The following is a 25,262-nucleotide window of genomic DNA, read 5'->3' as shown; positions in this document are numbered from 1 at the left end:
ACGTAGAAACATTTGTCATTCCTGAAGTCGCTTTTTTACCCACATTTCTTATTCTGAATAAAAAAAGAATAAAAAAAACAAACAATATAAAACACTGATATATATATCTATGTCATATAATTAAATATACAATAGAAAATGAACACAAAATGATGCCCTTGAGTGCATCCATTTTTAGCTCCTCACACTGCTTTCCCAAAACACAGGCCCGGTGGAAGTGTGTGATAATTGCATGTTTGGGTTCTGTGTTTGATCAGACATACCTCTGCCTCAGTCTGTCCTTGTGTTCGGAGGTAACGCTGTAGAGAATAGCAGGCCCGTAGTACAGACTGCTGACTTGCAGGTTGTACTCTGCCTGCAAAGGATTAAAAGAGCAGTTTTTAAAATGGGATGAATAATAAAAGTGTACGACAGAGAAGTCACCAACCAGTCCCACTTCCTCTGACCATCAGAGGGTGGTTGTTTGAGGACACATGCAACCCACAAACAACCCCTCAGAAGGGAAACGCTAAGCCTCCCTACAAACAATACAAGGTCTGTCCGGGTGAGACCAAGATAGAAATACAACTGGAGCAAAATGGGAGTATTTTGTTTTTTGCCAAAATCCTCTTCCCCTTTGATTCCTATTCCCCTTTGGAAAACAACTAGAGAGGAACCAGAAAGCCAAAGTTAAGTTCAGGGCAAGTATTGTCTTGCATTGAAGAAACGACTGATGGCCCACTGGCATTTATCCTGAAGATGACCTCGACGCTTATACAGGTTCTAAGTATACAGAGAATGACTCCCTTGGGAAGGGGACCGATCTGTCTACGGTTGATGTAAAGTAGCTAAGTAGCAGACACTATGACAGACACTGACAAACACTGACAGGCAGCTGTAAAAAGGCCACAAACAAAAAATGAAAAAAGGGTAGATGAACAGTGGAAGGACGATGAACAGGTTAATATAAAGGGGACGCTCAACCCATGCTTTTATACATGGAGCAGCTGAGGTCAATCAACCAATCAGAGCTTTTACATCGTGTGTATGTGTATATGAGTGTGTGTGTGTGTTTGTCCGTGTATGTGTGAGTGCGTGTGAATGTGTGTGTGTGTGTTTCTGTTTGTCTGTGTATGTCGCAGCGTGTGTGTGTGTGTGTGTGTGTGTTTGTGTTTGTCTGTGTATGTCGGAGTGTATGTGTGTGTGTGTGTGTGTGTGTGTGTGTGTGTGTGTGTGTTTGTATGAGTGTGTGTGTGTGTGTGTGTTTGTGTTTGTCTGTGTATATGGTAGTGTGTGTGTGAGTGTGTGTGTGTGTGTGTGTGTGTGTGTGTGTGTGTGTGTGTGTGTGTGTGTGTGTGTGTGTGTGTTGCGTGGGGGAGTCAGGCCTGTACCTTCATATGTATAAGCAGCCCCTCCAAGGTCATTTCCTGCTGCGCGTCCCGTCGGCCCTCCACCGGGAAGTCGTCCCACAGGGTAAACTCCCTTCCTGCAACCTGCCGAGAGACGCGCCACACATGGAGTCAGACTCATGAACGTGCACACACACACACACACACACACACACACACACACACACACACACACACACACAAATACACCCACACCCACACGCACACACACACACACACACAAAAACACACACACAAACACACATACAAATATACACACATGCATGCACGCACACTCACATAGAAATACACACAGACACACACATGAACACACACACACACATATACAAATACACACACACATGCATACGCACAGACACACACAAACATACAAATACACACACACACACATACACACTCTCAGACACACAGCCACACACACACACACACATTAAATTTAAATTAAACGCTCAGAGCATAAAAGATTAATAATTTGTCTGTGTCAGTGCATGTGTGTTTGTGTGGTGTGCGTGTATGTGTGCGTGTGTGCGAGTGTGAGTGTCTGTGCTTTGGTGCATGTGTTTCAATCTCCAGCAGCTCCCAAGTGGGGTGACATATGCGGGGACAGCTGATGCTGATCACAGGCCGGCCACGGCCCCGCCACACTGACCCCAAGGGCCCGGGTCAAGACCCTGCTTCCGTCGGGTGAATGAGAGCCAGTGTCTCTTCCTTCAGGGTCTAACCCCTGGAACCACCACGGCTTTCTCCAGCCTCCCAGGGAGCCTATGGAGGCTGGCCTTATCTACAGACAGAGAGTACAGCCATGAAAGCCACCGCTTTGGAATGTAAATGTTTTGCTCGTGGCCGTGGACGAGCACCATAAGGGGCTCTTTTCCAGACTCTGTGCCAAATTGCAGAGCGGTGTCGCAGTAAACAACCTCTGACTCCAGAGTTCAGGGAGCATATTTCCCTTCGTTCCCTTTTTTCTGAAAAGGTTTTCCCCTGGTATTTAACAGTCGAGAAACCCAATGACTCTTGTGGAAAGACACAGCCTGCATTGGTGGCCAACGAAAGTGTATCATTTATGATGACTACATAACACATGCTATTTTGAATGGATGGTGCACATGCATCGCTGCGATGACATAAGTGACCCGGCTACAAGCCAGCAGTGCAGTTTATAGTAGTTTTCGTACACCCAGAGGTACACTTCTTACATTAGCATCATATTTTAAGACACAAGTGAGTAAGACACAACCTTTGAAGACACAAGTGAGTAAGACACAAACCATCATGAAATAACCTCACGGCACCAATGAAAGTAGCGTAGAAGGCTACCTGGATAGGTGCAGGATAAAAGTACATTCCTCCTGCCAACCCCCATCACCAGCACACCCCCACACCTCCACCTTTCTATAGCGGCTGTGGCCCGGGGCCTCCACCCTCTGTTATCTCATCGGATCAGACGTGGGGACTTGCATCTCCAGAGAGGATCAAATTCTCCCAAAGCAAAGCCCCCCCCCCCCCGCCCCCCATCCCCACCACAGATCCCTCACCACAGACAGAATGCACGGCTCCTGAAGGTGCAGAACGATCCATTTTATCTGGTCAACCATCAACCCTCAACTGTGCTCAACTGCGTCCATCTGCGCCCCCCCCCCCCCCCCCCCCCACCGGATGCTATAGACCACATGACCCTCGCTGCCCATGTGTTGACGGTAGACGTTGCTAGATGCACGTGTGCGTTTCGGAGGGAGCGCATCGTCAGCTGACCAGTAATGGGGCAATAAAAACAAAGAGGGAGGGGCTTGGGATGTGAACACAGAGACCATCGTGCTTAAAGAAGTGAGCCTGGATCTGATTATCTGTGCTGCAGCAGCCTGAGGGCCAGCTTGGCTTCTGTGCTGCCTGTGGGCTCAGGTTTGATGGGGGCTCGGGGGGGGGGGGGCGTTATACGGACCCACAGGCCAGGCACACTGAGCCTGAAGTCACACCGGGACATCCACTGAAAGTTGTCATTATTTTACTGAGGAACAAACTTAAAAGTATTGTATTAAAATCCTTATTTTACTGATGAACTAATTTGAAAGTTGCATTAAAATCCTTATTTTACTGATGAAGAAACTTGAAAGTTGTATTAAAAAACTTATTTTACTGAAGAACAAATTTAAAAGTTGTAATAAAATCCTTATTTGATGTCATTATTCAAGGATAGAAGACAGCTTAAATATCATGTGGTTGATGCACTTTGCTTAAAACCATTTATGGGTCTGAGGCTGGTCGTACTGCCTGGCTTTACTGTCAACACACACGGGTTAGTGACAGGATTCAAGCGTGTATTTCATCCAAACCCGCACCAGTCTCGTACCGCGGTGTGGTGAATGAGTTGACTATAACCGAGACGTTGTGCAGACTGTTTCTCTGGCTTGCAGATTTCAAACAATGTACAGCTGATGTCGATTTTCAACAAAGGAAACGGTCCAGCGGGCTATTTTTACTCTTCCCCCTCCCTTCCTGACTTGTTTAATATCTGTCCCACCACAGCAGGAGAAACCTCAAGCCAATCAGAGGCCTCCGTCCGTCTTGCGAAGCAGAGCGACGTCACCGCCCCGCTCCATTGGTCGGCTGGCAGGGATCAGGCAGAAAGCTGGAAGCAGCACGGCTGCTGGAAACAATTACCAAGTCTCCCAAAGCCCTGGATAACTCCCTCTTAGAAAACTGACGTAGAAACGTCCCCGCTTCTCAGAAGGAGAAGAAAATCCAATTCTCTCGCTCTCTGCCACAGCCAAGAGATGTTGGTGTTTTGAAACCTGCTATGTGTAGAATGAGTGGATGAAAATGAGTTTATATTGAAAGTTTGAAATTGCTTTATAAAATGCTTTTCCTTTCAAGATCCTAAGGGTCCTAAATTCTAAATTGTTTCCTTAAAACAATGTTGATAAAATCATATAGCACACATGTTGGATCAAAACTCGCTCCAGTGTGACAGCTGCTTTGTTTGAACTAGAATAGAAGTAAAGCTGGATTCATAGGCGGTGTTTTAAATGTTTGAACTACCTCTTCACTGCCCTTTTAAAGGCATAGACCAAGCCTTGTATTTATATTATGTCTCCTCGGATGTTGGGCCACAGCCAAGATATGCTGTCCACATATCACCGGCTGTTATTAAAAATGGCTTAAACTCTTTTCCCATACCGTAATTATGCTTCTTAGAACAAAAAGGGTGAGTCATTTACGTCTGCTGATCACTCCATATTTATTTTATTTTCTATAATAATCAGGTATAAATTCTTAGATGTTTGAAATACCATATGTGTAAAAGAAAAACCATTGTATGAACTCATTTTCTGTTATCTTGTATGATATTAAATATATAATTTTTGAATTTCTTTATGTTTGTCAATTCGGACAATGTTTGTTCTCTTGTGACAGTGGGGTTCTAGTGGTAGTACTGGTACTAGGGTTACTGGATTGATTTTAGGGGGTACTTGAAATGAATCAGTGAATTACATTCCCAACGGCTGACTGAAGTCTTAGTACCATAAATAAATGAATGCAGCCCGGTATATCACCACACCCCTTCCTCGTCTGACGGGAAACTCACTGAGAGATCTACTCAGCTCGTTGTCGGTCGTTGATAAACTTTGCCAAGACAACAGATATGTTTTGCCTAAAAGTCGTTATTCCTCTTGGTCAGTAAGGTTAGTTAATGAGTTAAGAACAGACACATTTATTAATATTTTTGATATCAATATCAATGACCAATAAAAGCAATCTTAATGTTCCCACGCAAAGGAAAACAAAATTCCTGTTATACATTGCTCTTCATCGCCTTATGTAGAATAAGATTACATTGCTCCCGGATTTTGGTTATGATGTCTCATCTTTATATGTTATGTACATGTACATCTGTGTTCACTTTTTGGTAAAGCAGCAGAATTAAGAACAGAAAAATGTCAGTGTGCCGTCCGTGATGCTGGGGGTCACAGAGGGTACATGACTGTTAAAAGTTTGAGAACCACTGACTAAGGCTGTTTCCATGATTCATTTGAGATCTTCTGTCCCTCTAGCAAGTGATCCTAATCCTTTACCAGAATGTGGAGAAACTTTGGACACCAGGACCTCTGAGCTACTTCCTGTACGGCAGGAAGTTGGACAGTCAGAGTTTACTGCTCTTCCTGGGGAAACCCGGGCTGAGGCACCAGCGATTCAGAGCACAGAGGGATTCACCGGGCGGCATTTCTGCCCTCTCCGTACAAACATATTTTCAGTATGAGGCTTTAATAAGTTTACAAGAGTTTGCACCATGACAATCAAAAGGCATGGAAATTTTACCGGAGCAGAGGAGGTAAGACAAAAAAGTCCAGTGACCCCATGACTTTCTCATAATTGGACACCTAACCTGAGCTTGTTTCCCTGATTATCATCACACCAGCAATTTTAGAGTGGCTTCCTCCTTCCATGCTTGTAATCACAGTCTATGGTGTGGGCTGTTGCTCTTTAACACAATGAGGAATTCTCACTGACAGGAAACTAGGTTCCGAGGGCAGACTTTGATAAGCCAGAGGCTAAGTGGAAGGGATAACTATCTCACGACTCTGCAATCTTTGATACACAATGACTATCTCACTACACTGTAGACTTAGATACACAATAACTATCTCATTACACTGTAAACTTAGGTACACAATGACTATCTCATTACACTGTAGACTGAGATACACAATAACTATCTCACTACACTTCAGTCTTAGTTACAGGATGACTATCTCGCTACACGTCAGTCTTAGAAACTCAATGACTATCCCACTACACTTCAATCATTGGTCCACAAAGACTATCTATCTACATTGCAGTCTTATATACACATCAAACTTAATACTACACTGAAGACTTAGATACACGATGACTATCTCACTACACTGCCGACTTAAGATACACAATGACTATCACAATACCCTGCAGTCTTTGATACACAATTACTATCACAATACCCTGCAGTCTTCGATACAGTGACTATCTCAGTGCCCTGCAGTATTGGATACACATATAATTGGAGCTGAAAGTAGTGCCAGGTATTCATACTATACATAACAATCGTACATCATACTTGGAAACTGGAAACAATTATCCATCACCATTGTCATGAGAACTACAGACTGACAAAATTGAAAAAATAAATGCCCAGAACAATTTCCTCTTTTTTGTTCCAATCGAAAACTGTCATGTCCCTTTTTAAGACTCTGTGTGCGCGTGTGTGTGTGTGTGTTTGTGTGTGTGTGCGTGCGTGCATGTGCGCGCACGTGTGTGTGTGTGTGTGTGTTATGTCACCAATGTGGTAAATGTAAAAGAAAATATATTCTCTTTCCTGCATGAAATGGATCATTTTGACCATCTTTTTGGTCAATGGCCAAACAAATAACACTTCAAGACAAGCATTGAATTTATTCAATGTGGAAACTCATATTCAATTGATTGGTGAAACCTCATTATCTTATTGTATTTCATTACATTTGTTTGAATAAATAGAAAACAAATGAATGTATTGTTGTTTGAAAACTGTATAATATAGAGAACTAGATGGATTCAAGGGAAACAGAGCTCCCAAACTGTCCAAACAAGCTGTATGTTAATTCACAGCAGCCGGCCCAGATCCACAGATCTGAAGACATATGTCATGCATATTGAATGTCCACACTTCAAACACAACAAACACCAGAACCCCATGAAGTTCTGCCTCTCTCATATGCATGTGAAGGCGCCAAACTGCCGATATCCGATCACTATTGATCCCTTGGTTCTTTGTATGATCCACAAAGAGGCAGATGGACCTAAACCTCTCTGTCTGCCCCCCGTGAAGACCACTCATCATCGATCCAGCCCTACACCCCAGAGACAAGACACACTCTTTCACACGGCTTAGAAACACATACAGGAGTCAACACTGTCACTGGCCGGGGAGAAAGATGCACCCAAGGTTTAAGATTGACATTTGTGATAATAACTGTTGTTGTTATTATGGGATGCCCATTGAGATCAGGAGAGCAAACAGAGGGGCCAGGGCGGGGGCGCCGGGCCCATCAACAGAGTGGCTAAAAGCCAGCCTTTCCTTTTGAGAGGTGCTCATTGACGTGTAAAGCAGCAAACAGAAGCTAAGTGGGGGTTTGCTCAGAGGAGGAGATAATATGTGTGTTCTTCACCTGATTTCAATGACCCCGGGGGGCCGAAAGGGGTGAGTCAATATTAAAACCCTCTCCTTGCTGAACGGGGGCCACTGGCATGTTGGAGCCTGCAGTTTAGACAGGCTCGAAGATGCTCACGCAAACACACACATACACGCACACTCATGCAAGCCCACTGATGCACACGCATGCAAGCAGGGACATGCACACACACACACACACACACACACACACATACACACACACACACACACACACACACACACACACACACACACACACACACACAAACAACACATATTAGCACACACATTAGCACACACAGGCATGCACCCACACATGCACGGACACAAACACACCAAATGGATGACACACATTGAGAGTCAGCAGAAAAGTCAAACCCAAGTGCTTAATGTGATGCACACCTGGCAAGCTACTTTGAGTGACTATTTAGTTTTATTTCATACAAGTCTTATAGTATCATTTATTTTAATAATGAATGATTTAAGGTTCATTGAATAATTTCTTTTGTCTACACTTTTTGTATTATATATCTCTCCTTATTTTTCTTTCTCTATGTCACTCTCCATCTCTCTCTCCCTATCTCTCTCTCTCTCTCTCTGGATGTCTTTGCAGCCGTCTGTCTATCTGCCTTCCAATCTGTGTGCCTACATATTTTTTTGAAATCAAATCTATTAAAAAACATGCCCGACAAAATGTGCAAAATGTACAGTATTCCCCTCATCCCAACGTGATCAAACAGAGTCTGGGGCCGGTCATATGAATCTATGGCGGGTTAACCTGTTCGTTCCTGCACAGCATTACGTGAGTATTCGCAGGACGTCCTGTGCTCTGCTGCTGCCGTTGGCACGATTGATTCTCTCTCTCCCTGCTGAATGAACCACCAAAGGGCATCCCTGTTCGTAGCAAAGCCTTAACGTGTCATTCGGTTAGCCTTGTCGGCAGGTGATATCCGTGACATCAATCCAAAGTGTCCCGTGGTTGTCAACATGAGATGCTGCGATGCGTTTGGTTGCTGGATGGATCACTGCTGGATAGATATCTGGTCAGATAGCTTGGTGGCGGAGCTACATGGGGTCAGCACAAGCCAAGCACCAACAAACTCTAAAACCAGGCGTCAAGATTCACAGGACAAGATGTGAAAGCAAAGGCAAGCGTGGAACACGGGGTGAAGTGGACTCACAGAGGTATGAGAGGCAAATGGGGCAGAACGACGCAGTCTGTTAGACTGACCCGGGGGCTGTTTTACAGCGTCTTAGCATGGACCCTACAACTGGCTTTAGGGTAATTGCTCCCCTTTTGTACTGGTTGGAGCTCAGAAGGCACCGGTGCCAGAAAGCCAGACAGGGCAGGAAATCAGGGGTGTCTCCAGAGACGACGGGACCACCATTTGGGGTAAATGTCTGACCTCAGGGGGTGTCACTCAGGACTCTGTGGTTTGAAGCTGGGTCGGAAAATAAAAACAGAGAACCACAACAAAGGACTGGACTGAGAAATGATCCCTGAGAAACACGTTTTATACACTCTGGAAGGCGAACACAGACGGTGGTTGTGTATTCTTAAACCTTTGTTTTTGAGGTCTTCCACACGCAGCGTGATTCAGGCCCTTTGCACACAATGAAAACGCTCTGGTTTCACGGTGACAAAGGTGGTCATTTTGAGGGGAAATAGAAGTGGCATTTAGAAGAAAACGCTCAATCATGTTACTCATTCAGCGCGGCCGAACGTACATGCAGACTGCGTCTTTATATAGAGCGCATTCAGTCACACGGCAGCATGACCGTTGTCACGGAGGAAGTGTGACGCTGCGCTCTTTGTGTGTTAATCGTCTGTTGTTGTTGCCGTGGTCACGGGCCACCTGCCACACTCCGCTACATACAGTGTGGCCATGCTGAGGCCCCTTGTGTTCCTGTATGAGGCCAAGGCTGGTCTGTGTGTGTGTGTGTGTGTGTGTGTGTGTGTGTGTGTGTGTGTGTGTGTGCGTGTGTGTGTGTGTGTGTGTGTGTGTGTGTGTGGCACAGAGAATGGAATACAAAGAATTAGGGTTAGAAAAAATGAAAGAGAGAGAGATGGAGAGGGAAGAAGAGAGGGAAAGAGAGAGAGGGAGAGAGAGAGAGAGAGAGAGAGAGAGAGAGAGACAGAGAGAGAGAGAGAGAGAGTGATGGACAGAGAGTGAGAGAGAGAGAGAGAGAGAGAGAGAGAGAGAGAGAGACCTGAAGCAACAGGGGTATAGCTAGTAATTGACTCTCCCGGTTGACTCTCTCACAGTTTCTCCTTAATGAGAAACATTGACAAATGACTAAAAGGCCTCCAAGCAATACAACCAACAGAGAGCTGAGAGGATAATATGGGCACACCAGGAGACTGAAATTCTGATTCATTAAGTAAAATTGTGGCCAGTTGTTCAAACCAAGTTGTTTGTTTGCTATTTGTATCCCGCGGTTAAGGAGGTGTCATCGTAGGCATGCATAACTGGCTGTTGCTGTGTGTCACTCTAGCCTACAGGGACCATCCTCAGCTGTTTTATACAGCAAGGCCCGCACCGGCTGTGACTGGATCATACAAAGTCTGTATGTTGTAGGATCTATCTGAACAGAAAGAAAATACCTATATACAGATCGACATATGGTATCACAAGTTTGGTGTTTTAATGGAAAGGAAAGTGAAGACAGGCATGAACAAGGTGAATTGAATTAGGGATAAAGTTAGGATCGCAGATCTTCATCAAACAATTGTTTGCTTACATAGCTTTGACACCAGTGGGTGGAGTTGCCAGGCCTCCAAAGAATTATCGATATATTTAAAATATGTGTTTTTTATTAAATAATAATATTTAATAAATTCCATGTATATGAATATGTGTTCATGATGTGCGCATCAAGGTCTGTAGGAGCTGCTGGTTAATGGGACTGCACATGGTGGACCGTCCCTCTGTGGGGCTGCGTTAAAACCCATCTTAACGATGTAATCGCTTGCATGTGTGTTCCGTTTTCGTGCAACATTCCAGTGAATCGACCAAATCAAGCATGCCCTCACCAGCCCAATCTCGGCTCATTATTAGGAGGGCTCTGTGGAGAGATCAAAATACAATTTGTAAAATGCCTCGCTGTGGTTCGTGACGGCTTTTTCACTCTGCATTTTTAACTACTTGGGGTAAAGTTACACTACATCATAAAATAACATCATAGTTCTTAAAAGGAGATGAGGTTCAAGAAGTCACATGAATCTCCATTGTGATCTTTTGACGCGTAAAGAAAATTGCGGATTTTCCCACATCATTTCACAGCATCACGATTTTAGGTTTACTGATGATCTGTTATAAAATAATTGGAATGCTGCAAAAAAACATGTTTGATTTTATGATGATCTTTCCTATCAATACTCATTAGAAAATATTATATTTTTTAAACCTATTCACCACTGTCTGAAGAGGGAACAACCTGTCTGCTAGCATAAAGGACATGCTGCAGCATACGGCCTAACCAACAACTTATCAACACGTTGGGGCCGTTTACAATACAACCTACTAAAATCAAACAAGGCCCCCGCCGTGTGTGAGGATCCCAGGTTAATCATTATCCCCCAGACCACTGTTCACCACTGGGCCGGGGTCTTAAATTACCCCCGCCACAATACTGCTTCACGTGGGGACTCCTCAGGAGAACACAGGCCTGCTGGGTATCAGGTTCACCCTGCCGTCTTAAGGTACACCGCAGGGGTCAATCTGTGTGTGTGTGTGTGTGTGTGTATGTGTGTGTGTGTGTGTGTGTGTGTGTATGTGTGTGTGTGTGTGTGTGTGTGTGTGTGTGTGTGTGTGTGTGTGTGTGTGTGTGTGTGTGTGTGTGTGCGTGCGTGCATGTGTGTGTGTTTGTGTGTATGTGTGTTTGTGTGGGTCGGGTCCCTGTTATTTAGTTGTACGGCAGATGTATGCCCTGCAATTACGAACAAGCTCAAATCCCGACAACAGATTGCAGACCACTGACGATAAGATTCTCTTACATTGGGCTTTATCTGAAACGACGACCCTAACTGCGTAGGACTATAATGGCTGCTTCAAAACAACTTTGTTTACTCCTTTTACCAACTTGTGGTGAACAGAGTGTAAGAACAATCTGGGAAAAAACACCTTTTTTCTCCAAGAATATTGGTTATATAAGTCCCAGAGCATCAAAAGCCAGACAAGAACTTCCATTTTGTTTCCTCTCCGGCCCTACTATAGAACAACTTCTGGTTCTCCTATAGAAAAAACTCTGGTTCTCCTGTAGAACTACCTTCTACAGAACAACCTCCGGTTCTCGTATAAAACAACCTCCGGTCCTCCTATAGAACAACCTTCTTTAGAACAACCTGTGGTTCACCTATAGAACAACCTCCAGTCACACTGTAAAACAACCTATATATATATTCCTCTATATGACAAACAACACAGCGAGGCCCAGAGCACCGAACATACTCTGGTTGGAAATCTGGTTCCAATATGGGGGCTTCCTGTGAAGGCAGGAAATAGCCGTCAGTGTCTGGCTGCCAGCGAACAGTGCAGCAGTGTGAGTGGGTGTGACCTTTGGGGGCTCCGGGGACTGTGACCCTCCAAGCCGCTAATTCAATTAGGAGAGCGGGTGTCACAACAGGGGGGGGGGGGGGGGGCCCGTCCAGAGAGCGCCGACGTGCAAGAAGTTCAGAGCGGGGTTCGGGGCATTGGGTGGTGTGGGGTCACAGGGGGTCTTGGGCTGTGATGACCCAGACCCATTATAGTGACCGGTGGGTGTCAGTGGAATGGGATCAGAAGAGGCTCTTGAAGGGTGAGATTCATTGGCTGATGCACAGTTAAATTACGCTTGTGTCGTGTTCCTGGGGTGAGGTCTCTGTACTGCACACAGTTTAGTTTGGATTTCGATGTTTTTCTTGTCTAAGGTTTCGGTTTCTGTGCACCCAGGGGCGTCTCTGGGGGGGTCAGAGAGCTCTACAATAACACACAAGCGCCGAGCGGCACACTTGGGGGCTTAAATGTGTTTAAAGATTCAATCCAGGGTATGCAAATGTTCCTGAAAGCTTTGACACAGTCGTAATCTCAGCTGGTGAATATTGCATGTCAAATGATATCGAATTTTATAGCATTGTGTGCTACTCGAACAGCCCTGGGAGAGCTATCTTCCAATACTGTAGCTAAAAAATGAAGCCAAGGGAATAAAATAAATTGAAGCCAACATAGGAGCATTAGCAGCATTATAGCTGCTAGCTTCCTATTTATTAAATATTTATAACTGTTAAATATTTAAAACTAGTCAATGATGTTATTGTTTGCCTTTTACAACTTCCTCTGACTGCTAGGGAGCAATCGCAGCAGCAGCAGGATAGTTGCTTTAGCGTTGGTGGAGCTGACAGAATCAGCTTCCCATCTGTTTACATATTTCAGCCTCCATAAACAGAGGATAACATCAGCAGGGGAACTTCCTATTTTGGGAAACAGATGTTTCGATTCAGGATAAGAGTTAAGGGGGTAGGCGTACCCAATAACATTCGCTTGTGACTAGTGAACAGAAATATCATGTTGAATAGCATGTGATCATTTGCTGCTGATGTACTGATTCATCACATTCATATTCATAGATGCGCATGAAAACAACATGGCACTTGTTTCCTGTCTATAACACTGTCAATCATCCATTTCCTTGCAAAAGATCAAAGTAAAGCGCTCTCGATCCCACAAAGATGTGTGTGAGCAAGCTGCAGTAAATCTCCCCATTCTGATCGGGTGTGCACCCAGATGCTCTCCTCCTACACCAGTCCAAGCATCACATGCCATGAAGGGTTTGAGGTCCTCCGTGTTTTCCAGTTGTGCTGACTGTACCGACGCATCCAGGCCTTGGCAGTTCCTCTGCCCAGAAGGTCATGGTTGCTGCACGTGGTTCCAAGTGGCCAATGGCCGTGAGGTGCATGCTTCCATACTCTGTCAGGCCTGCACCGGGCTGGGTGATGGGCTGGAGAGGGGGGCCTCTTGGACAAACAGTGAGAACCACGTCTGGTCATCTGATATTAATGATGTGGGGGGGGGGGGGGAATCTCACGCGGCGAGCATGGTCACCTTGGGTAAGTTGAGCCTTGGATAGCCCAGATCCTGGCTGATATTCAACAGCTGCATGTCTGCCTCTGGGTTTCAAAGCCAGTCTCATAAAACCATATCTTATCCCAAAGGATTTTTGAGTCTAGCCAGTTAAGATAAGTCACTTAAAAGTGCATTTATTACGAAAGTACCCATGGCCCTATAAGGCTTTCTGTCTGTATGTGCCTTTTGCTTGGCTGCGGGTAATATTTAGGAGGAAATCTACACCAACACTTCTGAAGTAATGATTAATCACATGTTATCGTCCGTAATACCGGAGACCAAAAAGTGTTTTAGTCATCTCTATTCTTTCTGTGGGCTAAAAAAAAAATGTTTGTCAAATCTGTGCAGAATGTTACTTTAAACATTATATAAACAGAATGTTTAAACACAATCTAGCATAAAAAAACAACAATATCCAAGACATGGAAAACTTCTCAGGTCTTAAGCATTCTGCATTGAAACAGTTAAAGTAGTGTGGAAAGTTAAGATGCATCACTATGACCAAAGTGACCTAATCCTCTCCCTCCCTGTGTTTGTTCTTCCTCAAGGCTGCTCCAGAAGGAGACCAAATCATGACCATATGAATCTGGGGAGTGGGGAGCCACACATCTCACACACAGACCCTGCACACGGTCATTTCTGTTGCAGGGACTGCGCTCTCAAAACACTTTCTTGGCTGAACATAAGCTCATAAAAAGAGACACGTCCACAGATATTTTTCTTGGCAATAAACTCTGAATCTGTACGATTCTCCCACTCTTGATGAACTTGCTAGAGGCCTACCTTCCTTTACTTTATAGGGACTCTCTCTCTCTCTCTCTCTCTCTCTCTCTCTCTCCCTCTCTCTCTCCCTCTCTCTCTCTCTCTCTCTCTCTCTCTCTCCCTCTCTCTCTCTCTTTCTCTCTCTCTCTTTCTCTCTCTCTCTTATCCTTTCTACAGCCAACTCTGTAAGTGTCCTTTCCACAGACCTTAGTATCTGCTGATGTTCAGCTCTCACAAACATTTTCCTCTTCCCCCTAAGGCGTCCACGCAGAACTTCTGCCAGCGCTTTTCCATCTGGTAGCCTGCTGTCTCTGGCTGGCCTCTGCCTGCTGCACTCAACTCAATTCAAACACAGAGACTGCAGGGGAAAAAAAACCCACAACCCACAACCGTTAAAGCTCAATAGAAAGAGTAGATGTCTGGGGAAAAGAATAACGTCAGCCCCCTGGTTTGTTGCTGTGAGCGGACTAAACCCCATGCGGCGATGCATGTTCAGGCTGCGGTGTGCATGAGGACTTAACCATTTCCATGCCGCGCTGACAAGACGAGGTTGAAGAAGGGGAAAAAGAGAAGATGGAGTAGAATCGGATCAGAAGAAGAGGGATTCCATTACAGCCGCTGAATTGCGTTGTGCATTAATCTTCCTTTGGGGGGATGCACTGTGAACCTTCTGCGGGGCGCAGACAGCCACAGCTGCCTCTGTCTTCACCTCACCCTCTGATGCAGCTGCATGAGTGGGTGAATGGGGTGGTGGTGGTGGTGGTGGTGGTGGGGGTGGGGGTAGTGGTAGGGGTCGTTATTGCATGTAACCGTAGCTGTAACCAGAGCTTTACTGTCTCCGAGCCACTTCATGGTTTCCCCATTACATCCCCAGGGAAGGCGGACCCCCCCCCCCCCCCCCCCCCCGTACTCGACCCTGGTGTGTCAGGGGGTTAGTGATGAGGCAGCAGGGCCAGCTCTCTCGAGTTTCCCCCTGATAACGACAGGCCATCAGCCCAGCACCCCTCGCCGAGGCTCCGACGAATGGCCTCCGCAGATGTTCACCTTTCAAGGCTGGATGTCACCCGTCTGTTGGATGTCACCCGTTTGTTTTCGTCTGCTAGAGTCTACCTATTTGCTGTGGACCGCAAGGCCAGGAGGAGTTTCCTTCAATGCCCGAAGGGAGATTTGGGCGTTAAGGATTATTATTTCAATCCAGAACAAGACTCTTTGTCTCTGGTATGAATCATATGGGCCTTGGTGTGTTGCTTTGGATTTGTCTGTTTTAGTTGCGTGTGAGTTTACCTGCCCCCCTTAGCTTGGCACCAAAACAGACTTTAGGAGAAGGCTGATGCACAGGTCGACCTTTTAGCTGTAAGGCCGTACTCTGAAGAAACTCATTCATGACTCAGGTTTATAAGTTTCCAGGGAGGAAGGCCCTGGCTCTGCAGGGGGAGTTATCTGAATTATGCCTGTGTTTGCAATGCTTACTTTATGGGCCCGTTTATACTGTAGCAGTCTTTGAGCCAGTATAAGGTCAAGCTCAACTGCTTCACTATTACTCAAGGACTCAATATGAGTAGAGTTAGAGTAATAATATTGAGAAGACCCCATGCAGATTTCCCAAATTTGAATGAATGGTTAGAGTAATAATATTGAGAAGACCCCATGCAGATTTCCCAAATTTGAATGAATGGAGAGAGATTTCGTCCATATATGGCTTCTCAAGGTAAGTGGGCCGCTATGTTGTTTTACCCAGTGCTTAAGAATGTACCATTTGTCCAAGATGCAGGGCAACGGCCATTGGACACACTCAAGCAGAGTTTCAGAAAACATTCCTAGCTACCCTAAAGAGGGATTTATCATCGCCGTGATGCACCGTTTGCTAAGTGCACGGTGTTTGTTGAAACAGTACTCTGCACATTGGTCTTCAACATTTCAGAGCTGCGCAACGCACGGCAGATAGGCATCATTTGAATGCTGAATATAAACTTTAGGTCTCACTGCTACCGACGAGCGGGCTGTTGCCTTACATGGTCGACAGGTTTATGAACGTGTGTAGGAACGGGGGAAATTTGAGGGACTAATTGGAAAGCACTATGGGTGGCCACAGTTTACAAAAGTCCTACATAAATCTGTTCGAATAAACAAAACATTTAATAAAATAAAGTCCACTAAAATATTGAGGGGGGTTGGGGGTGGGGGGGGCAGCAGTGAGCATTGACTCTTCAACTTAAGGTTGAACTGCTCCTGCCTTGCATAGTTGACGCTTCCATTTGCCATCATCCATTTTTTTTTTGGGGGGGGGGGGGGGGGGGGGGGGGGAGAGCGTTGACTCACAGTGAAGCTGGGCGGCCTGGAGGGGTAGGAGAGGACGAAGTAGTCCACGGCCAGGTTGAGGAAGGCTGCCCGGTAGGAGCTGACCTCCTGGTGGCCCTGGACCAGCTTGTACAGCTCCAGACACATCAGGCCGGCCACCGCCGCCGTGGTGGTCGCGATGGCAGGGATGATCCTCCCAGCGATGCGCTTACTCTGGTAGGGAGGGGAGGGAGGGGGGAGAGAGAGAGAGAGAGAGAGAGAGAGAGAGAGAGAGAGAGAGAGTCAAAGAGAGAGAGAGGCAAGGAGAGAGAGAGACAGAGAGAGAGAGAGATAATCGTTGACATAGGTTCGAAAAGCCCTCCTTTGTATGGAAGATAGACTTGTTGTTGTCGCATGCGGGGGGGGGGGGGGGATCCTAGGGCTACTCGTAGCGTCGTAGAGGGTGAGCTCATACACGACCAGAGCCGACACGATCAAAATCCTCCCGCGTGGTTACACAGGAGGGAGGGGGTAGGGGGGTGGGTGGCCCCATTGTCCTCCACGCAGCCCCCCTCACGACTTCACCCTCATGTCCCCCCCCCCCACCCCCCCCACCCCCCCCCACCCAGCCAGCCGGCCCCCAGTCTGCGGGGGTACGGGCCGGGCTCAGGTGTCAGCTCCCAGGCGACAGGTAAAGTGCTGTGATTAGTTCTGCGCACGGAACAAAAGGAGCGGCAGCCGTCTGTGTGGCTTCAGGGCAGGTGTGTGCAGCACACACACACGCATGCACACACACACACACACACACACACACACACACACACACACACACACACACACACACACACACACACAGACAGACTTGAAAAACATTGCCCAAGGCCACCGGTCGGCCCACGTTGGTGACGTCGTACTGTTTCTCGGCCGGGCTTCCAGGATTTAAAAGTGTGTTTGCTGTTCTCGTTATGTGTGAGTTTATTGATTTTTCTATTCATATTTCTGATTCACATGTGGAGAGGCCTTGAGGGTTTAGGGTTTGAAACCTGCAGGCGGTCCGCTGGAGGGATGTCGTAGTTCTCTGCTCGGAGGTTGGACGCGGCGGTGATGTAGGCCATGTGGAAGTTGCTGTCGTCGTCCTGTTCACAGAGGGGAGACACAATCAAGGAACACCAGGTCAGACCTTAAGCCAGGCCTCAGCACAGGTACCATGCTCACATTCGGACATTAAATCATGAAAAATATGTATTTTCTCTAAGGACAGACACACAGGTATATATAGCGTGAAAGAATTAAAGTCTGCCAACAGCAAATCACGGTTAGACCACTAGGTTTTTCCCACTAGTTAAAAAGACAACATTGGAAAATTGACTGAAACTGAAAGTTTCGATTCGACCAGCTTTGAAGATCCAAGCCTTTTGTCACTGCGTCATCCGACACACAGATCGGTCATCGGATTAGAAGCGACTTCAGAGTGGAACTGTGCCCTGAGTGACAGACGGGGCTGGTGAGGTCACGCCTCTGCTATGGCGGCTCCTCAGAGATCGGTGGGGTGACTGTCACTGCAGGGCAGGCCATCGGGCAGCCGGGGAGTGTGGGGGTGTGTGAGGTAAGACGCGGCCGCGCAACCCGATAGCGCTGGATTCCACCCACACACATTCCACCCGGCCACGGTATGACCTGGCCAGGGAGGCAGTGTGATGAGGGAGAAGGGAGCGAGGGGTCTTTGTGTCCAAGGGGGATATCTGATATTTGCCCGCCTTACCTCATGCGCCTTCATCGTCGGGTGGCGTCACCCACCTGGCCGGGCTAACTGCATTGTCCGCCGAGAGTTTGAAAAGTCATGCGAGGATCATAAATGGTAAATGGACGGCATTTATATAGCGCTTTTATCCAAAGCGCTTTACAATATTGCCTGACATTCACCCATTTATACACACATTCACACACCGGCGGCGGAGTCAACCATGCAAGGCATTAGCCAGCTCGTCGGAAGCAGTTCGGGTTAGGTGCCTTGCTCAGGGACACCTCGACACACCTCAAGGAGCCGGGGATTGAACTAGCAACCTTGCGGTAGCCTAGGATCAAACTCACGTGGGAGGGTGGGCTTGTGACCATAGGCAGGCTGGGAGCGAGGGGAGATGTGGTGCAAAGGTGATGCTATGTGGAGTTAGTGTACGAGGTGAGAGGTAATGTCATTATGGGGGGGGGGGGGTCATCTGCTTCCAGGCTTTTCTTCTTCAAAAGACCAGTTGACAGAGCCGTCAAAGTGCCCCAAAGCAGAGTGCAATAACATTCACCAGATGCCAGTCAGAAAGGGGACACATGAATGACAGTGGGCAACAGAAAACGTGAGCTCACAGGAATGGCTTAGTTAGTGTGCTGCTTCTCTTTTCTTCTTTGATTTTCTTTCGCTTGTCTTCACTTGTCTTTGTGTTCACTACACGTTTGACTGTTGGTAGGTGAGTCATCTAGGAGCCAGCAGTCCTTCTATGTTTAAGCAGAACTTCTGGGACTAGTAGGTGAGTGAAGGTACACAAGGTACAACTTGCAGATAAACAAGTAACTGGTGAACTGGGATATTTCCACTGCGTCTCAACTGCCAGCGACCCCTGGGTTTCTTGCTCTGATTTGTGGACCATGTGGGAGCCGTAAGGCTTCAACTGCTCAATACAAAAAAAGAATGAAACCATACAGACCACACTGTTTACTACGCACAATGGTTCTTTATAGCACTATTTCCCCCCCCAAAAAGGATGCGCACTTTAAAAACTAAAAAAGTCCCTCCTGATGTTTGACGCCGAGACAGAGAGAGCACAGAACATAGACAGGCAAGCTTTGTTCACAGAAATCGGTTGGAGGGCCAACACAGATTTGGGTCACAGAGAAACCCAAAAACCCAAAGAAAAAACAGCCCATAAAACAGCTTGAGGGCCCGGCACAGCGGAGCATGACTACCGGTCCCCGGAACTCCGGTCGTCGCTCTGTCTCTGTGGTGTCTGAAATGTGCGGTGTGTGCAGAAGAGGATCCGTCTGCTTACCTTCTCAAACTCCACAGGGTGCATGTGCATCGCTGGGCCTTTCAGCGACGGGGAACACAGCTCCACTGTCAGCTGCTTTAGTCGGGCCTTGCCTGTTGCAGCAATACAGGGAAACACTCCATCTTAAGGGCTGATTACGGTTCCATGTCGATGCAATTACCACGATTCGATGCAAACTGAAACCCGAGGTTCGGGTTTTGGTGAGCTGACCAATCACACTCCCTGCTGTGGCGTCGCCTTGACGCAAGGTTATATTTTTTGGGAGGCGTAGCCACTTAGGTCAGGCCCCTGTGGTGGACACAAGGAGGGTCTGAAAGGACGTAATGGGTCCGTAAAACCCCTTGCGTTGGGTCAACGTCGAACCATAATCAGTCCTTTAGAGGGCTCACAGGCCTTGTAGGAGGCTTGTGAGGAAATGCGAGCAGAAACGCCAACGACCGCCAAAACTCACCGTCGTCAGTGATCCCCCGGTCCTGATCCTCCTCCGTGATGGGCCTGTCGGAGAGCTTGGAGGAGGGCACGAAGGCGGGCACAGGGGTGTCTTTCAGAGTTTCTTTGATGGCAGCGCAGCCCCTTGTCCCGGCGATCCCATAGATGTGCGCGTAGAGGTTAGCCGCCGCCACGATGTACTGCATATGGGCCTCCTGCGAACAAAGCACACCCACAATGAATCCTGGAACTAGAACGACCTGTTCATCGTTCTGTTTTTAAAATCCATACTGGGTTTCAATTGATTGAAAAACATTACTTGACAGAACTCACTTCATCGGGGTCAAAGGTCAGTGGGCGCGGGCATCGCTTGGTCCCCGACCAGAAAGGCAGCCCTGATGTGGTAAGCTAAGGAGAAGCAGATGGGGATTCTCTTCATCAGGGATCACAAGCTGAAGAAACAAGCACGCCAATTCTCACACATCTGCAACACTGACACACACACACACACACACACACACACACACACACACACACACACACACACGCACACACACAGCGGTGGTCACACCAACTCGGCTGGCCCGAGTCACTCTATTTCCCAGATTTCCAGCATTCCTCGACTAAATGAAAGGCAGCTCGCTTGGATAATGCACATCATGCTAAAACACACGAGTGCGATTAACCCTGCATCGGCCAGCGGCGTGGCACCGGCACACAGCTACGCTCACGAAGTGCGTGTCATACAGAGTGTGTGCGCTAAGTGTGTACTAAGCATGGGATCTGACCCATCGGGACGGAAGGGGTAGTTAGAGCTGGTTATCAGACACTTTGTTGGTCTGATAAGGGAACAAAGACGCCTGGAGCCCTGTTGTTGCCCAGTTTGACCCTGCGGTTTGAAAGTGCCTCTGTGTGTGTGTGTGCGTGCGCGCGTGCGTGCGTGTGTGTGTGTGTGTGTGTGTGTGTGTATGTGTCCCAGATCCTGCGGTTTGGAAGTGCCTGTGTGTTTGTGTGTGTCCCCCACTGCGTGTCTGTCTCTCTGGACGGGTGGGTGAGAGTGTGATGGGGGAGGGGGGGGCCTTGTTTGGAGCCAGGGTATCATTACAGTACTCATGTGTTTGCAGATAAGCCTATGTTGGCTTAGGGGTGGGGCACGGGGGGTTTTCTGGTCCATAAAGCCGTGACTATAAAGCATCTAAGGCCACACTTAACCCATGAGAGAGGGGAAGTCCTCAGGTGGAAGAATGTCCACTGTTGTTGAAACTAACGGACAGTAAAAGTGCAGCCAGCCTCACATTAACAGGAGAAGGGTGATGAGCAGGTGAGGGTTATAAAACACCCTCCTAATTCCCCTGCTTTCATTCTTGTTAGCATCTCCAGACACGCACGCCATTCCGTGATGCAATCAGAGCGAGTGGAAACAAGCTCCTACACATCTGCCTCTAAACTTTGATCATGTGGAGTAACCTAGCAACTCCTCTCGGTCTCTTCTCTAGGTGGCGTCTTTCCCTGACAATGTGATTCATGTTACGGTAGTATCGACGTGTTTGTGAGCCAGAAAGACATCCGAAATCGTAACTGACGTGGTGACACGCCAACGTTAGCGGGCCTAATGCACTTCCTCTCCGCGCACTGTGGTCAGAAGTGACTCCATGAGACACCACCGAAACCAGTGGGAGAGGAATAGAGGAACTGAGAAATGAGAAGAAACAACTGCCACTACAACTGCCAATGTGTGTGTGTGGGGGGGTGTTTTGGGGTCGTTTGTGTGTGCCTGTGTGTGTGTGCGTGGGTGTATATGTGTGCTTGTGTGTGTGTGTGTGTGTGTGTGGCGATGTGTGTGTGTGTGTGTGTGTGTGTGTGTGTGTGTGTGTGTGTGTGTGTGTGTGTGTGTGTGTGTGTGTGTGTAGGTGTGTGTGTGTGTGTGTGTGTTTGTGTAGGTCTGCATGCGTGCGTGTGTTTTATTTCCATCCATCCAAATGTCTTGGGGGTTCAGAATGCATAACATATCTCTATCACTCATTTATTGGGCCAATAAAAGAGTGGAACGTTTCTTTGGAAGCTTCGACTCGTCTACAGCATACAAGCAGCAGATGTTTTCCTAGAAAATATGCATAATGGGAAAGATACATTTCCTCTGTGGGTCTCGCTGATACCCAGAGGATTTTAACTCACCCTGGATGGAAAAAAATGAAATGAAATGAAAGCCGTGTCAGTTGGAGGAATGTCTGTTACCTTAGCTCTAGCTCGGGCGGGGGGGTGGTACTGGGGTAACTGAGGTTCTGATTGGATAATGATTCCTACCTTCCCGTCACAGATGCCCAAGCAATGTTTGACATCACCCTGCTGCATTATACACCTTTACATACTACATTCTGAAGATTGCTTTTCCTATTCTTGCGATGCAAAGGAGACAGACTTATTAAAAGCATGTTGTTGCTCGCCCCAGTCTGTTAGTGACATTGCGTTTTGATTGACCCCTAATGTTGTCATGCATTCAGATTGATACTTATTGCCAGTTATCCAAAACAGAGAGGTGAACCATGAGATTCAATCAAACCCAATTTATCCCAAACTTATTGGGTCGAGCAAAAATTGCTGATCGCAGCTCTAAGCTATGTGTTTTAAAATAGCGTCATCTATGAAAAGACTTGAATAACTGCATTCCAGACAAATGTTGGGAAGAAGACATCTAAGTTGTGTTTCGAGCATGAACCTTGATGTTGTATTCTTAATGCTGTGAACATACAATGTGGAACATTCCAGGGCCTAACGCCAACATGTCAAGCCATCCTTGTGTTGCATCAAACCGACGACAGCTGTGAGAACCGCCGTCCTCCTCAGCCTCGTCCGACGCGCTGCCTTTCGCTACCTGATCAGCGGGGAAAAAGTGCAGGAGCTGTTGGAGCTCATTGCTGAACAGGCTCTCCCACCGACAGCGCGCCCAGCACACGCAGTCTTCCCAGCAGGTGGGCCGGTGACCCTGGGCTCCGTCCCTGAGGGCTCCAAAGACCCCCCCCAGGATCTCCAGCGCTTCGGCCTCACCACGGCCCAGTGTCCGCTCTACGAAGCCGGGGTCCCTGGGGGGGGGGGGGGGGGGGGCACGGAGAGGAACGGCCGGTTAGCCACGGCTTTTTGTTCAGCGCAGACAAAAAGGAATTATAGCACCACGACCCACCACGAGAAATATTAATTATAATCAGGAGAAGAAGCAAAGTCACGGATGCGAGTGGGGGGGGGGGGGGGGGGGGGGGGGGGGGGGGGTTGTGGACGTGATAAGTTATCATCTCAGGGTCGTCTGTGTGTAAACACCCCACCGGATCCTCCCTTTGGCCCTGCAGACGAACCTTCTCTATCCAAGGCTGTGTTTCCATATCGAGGTCAGTTTGGCCTTCAGCTGTACATTGTGTGGAGGAGAGTTCCTTTACTGTTGCCGCAGGGCCTATAGACATTAAACGTAGCCACAGCTGGATGATGTCGGTAACCCAATCACTGTGCACATCCTTTCCCCAGTCTCACACCAATAACTATGACGTTGAATGAGCTCCGGATACACGCGGGATGCATGGGTTGGCTAAGCTTTGCTATTACACTCTGTGCACACTCTGTTCTCTAGGATGCACATGCATGCAATGCCAAGTGGGCTCCGTTACGTTTGGTTTTATGAAATCTCACTAAGACCAAACAATTGTTCAAGAGCCCCCAGGGCTCCTCTCTCCCTGAGTGTAACTGGATTACAGAGCCTGGCAGGCCAATATCTCAGACAGCTGGAGAATGACTGACTCTGCTGAGGGTTTTAACCCATCTCATACATGATGATTAGTAATGCAATGATTATTGCATTATCTCGATAAACTTGATTTGTTTAAAACGAAAAATCGTTTCAAGTAATTCATGGAAAGCTATGATATAATGGAATCAACGTCACAGTGGTTCAGTACTAGCAATGAGTGGCTGGCAGTCTGCCATAGCAGACAATCCTGGCGGGTCTATGAATTAATAAAGGAATGAAGAAGAACGGCACAGGATATATCAGAAAATTTAAAATTCAAATCCTTATCCTCACAATCCAGTCCATCTTCCACATCATTGATCACCACCCTCATCATCATCACCACCATCATCATCACCATCATCACCACCCTCATCATCATTATTCATGACCACCATCATCATCATCATCATCATCATCATCATCATCATCATCATCATAATCACCACCACTCACCAGCATCATCAATTTCTGAATAGCATGGAAAATTGCAACCACATCATCATAAACTAATCTAAGGAAAGAAACCTAAAAACAAGGCTGGACTTTATACTTGCATAATAAGTCAGCTCAGATATGAAGAGTATAAACAAAAAGCCTTTGTAACAATTACCTCAGAAAGAGATTGACATTTTCCGGGACGTGTTTGAACCACCCCTCAAACTGGTCTCTGGCCCACTGGAACGAAATTACAAGTCACGACGTTACACACATGTCTCTGCAGCGCACAACAACACATTCGATCAATTCCTGTATTTAATACAGGAGCCCATCAAATAAACACATGAAATAAACAGCATTGGAAAATAATGAGGTAAATGTGTGAAGCAAAGACTGGTGTGGTTCTGCTAGGCTCTCCAATGACCCAGCATCACAGTTGCTGTGGATTGGTCACCTGCAGAGTGTGTTCGATACGGTGAGGGAAGTTCTTCAGCGTACACAGTGGGATGGCCCCCTCGGTATCGGCCTTGGGCTGTCCGTAGGACTCGGTCAGATGTGGGACCACCACTAGAGTGTGGCCCTTGGTCCCCAGGGTCCCCCCCTCCAGCATGGGCCTCTGGTGCATCACACAGAGTTTGTCCAGATGGACCCCTGCTCACACAAACACAGCATGCTGCAGGACCTTTCACTATGCAGTGTTCAATTAGAGTAGGGCTACCATGTTCTCCTGGTACACACACACACACACACACACACACACACACACACACACACACACACACACACACACACACATACAGGCAGACACCTGACGTAAAGGTTGATAAAATAATATAGAAAAATTCAGGATATATATAATACAGAAATTTT

The 25,262-nt window shown here is 47.1% G+C and overlaps 1 protein-coding gene across 1 annotated transcript in view; it reads right to left on the bottom strand.

Moving 5' to 3' along the window:
• The window catches only part of uba7 (ubiquitin-like modifier activating enzyme 7), a 33,173-nt gene that overhangs the window by 2,147 nt on the left and 5,764 nt on the right, over window positions 1-25,262 (bottom strand). Inside the window, exons 14-23 of the mRNA XM_079747264.1 lie at window positions 24,847-25,043; window positions 24,565-24,629; window positions 23,052-23,259; window positions 20,513-20,587; window positions 20,202-20,394; window positions 19,751-19,842; window positions 17,756-17,848; window positions 16,755-16,946; window positions 1,371-1,472; window positions 264-355 (exon numbers count right to left, since the gene is read on the bottom strand). Of these exons, the coding sequence (XP_079603390.1) occupies window positions 264-355; window positions 1,371-1,472; window positions 16,755-16,946; window positions 17,756-17,848; window positions 19,751-19,842; window positions 20,202-20,394; window positions 20,513-20,587; window positions 23,052-23,259; window positions 24,565-24,629; window positions 24,847-25,043 (1,309 nt within the window). The remainder of the gene's footprint in view (window positions 1-263; window positions 356-1,370; window positions 1,473-16,754; window positions 16,947-17,755; window positions 17,849-19,750; window positions 19,843-20,201; window positions 20,395-20,512; window positions 20,588-23,051; window positions 23,260-24,564; window positions 24,630-24,846; window positions 25,044-25,262) is intronic.

The sequence above is a fragment of the Pollachius pollachius genome, assembly GCF_949987615.1.
Source record: "Pollachius pollachius genome assembly, chromosome: 12".
NCBI lineage: Eukaryota > Metazoa > Chordata > Actinopteri > Gadiformes > Gadidae > Pollachius > Pollachius pollachius.
Note: the sequence above shows the minus strand (reverse complement) of the source record. Positions and strands in the feature narration are given on the sequence as shown.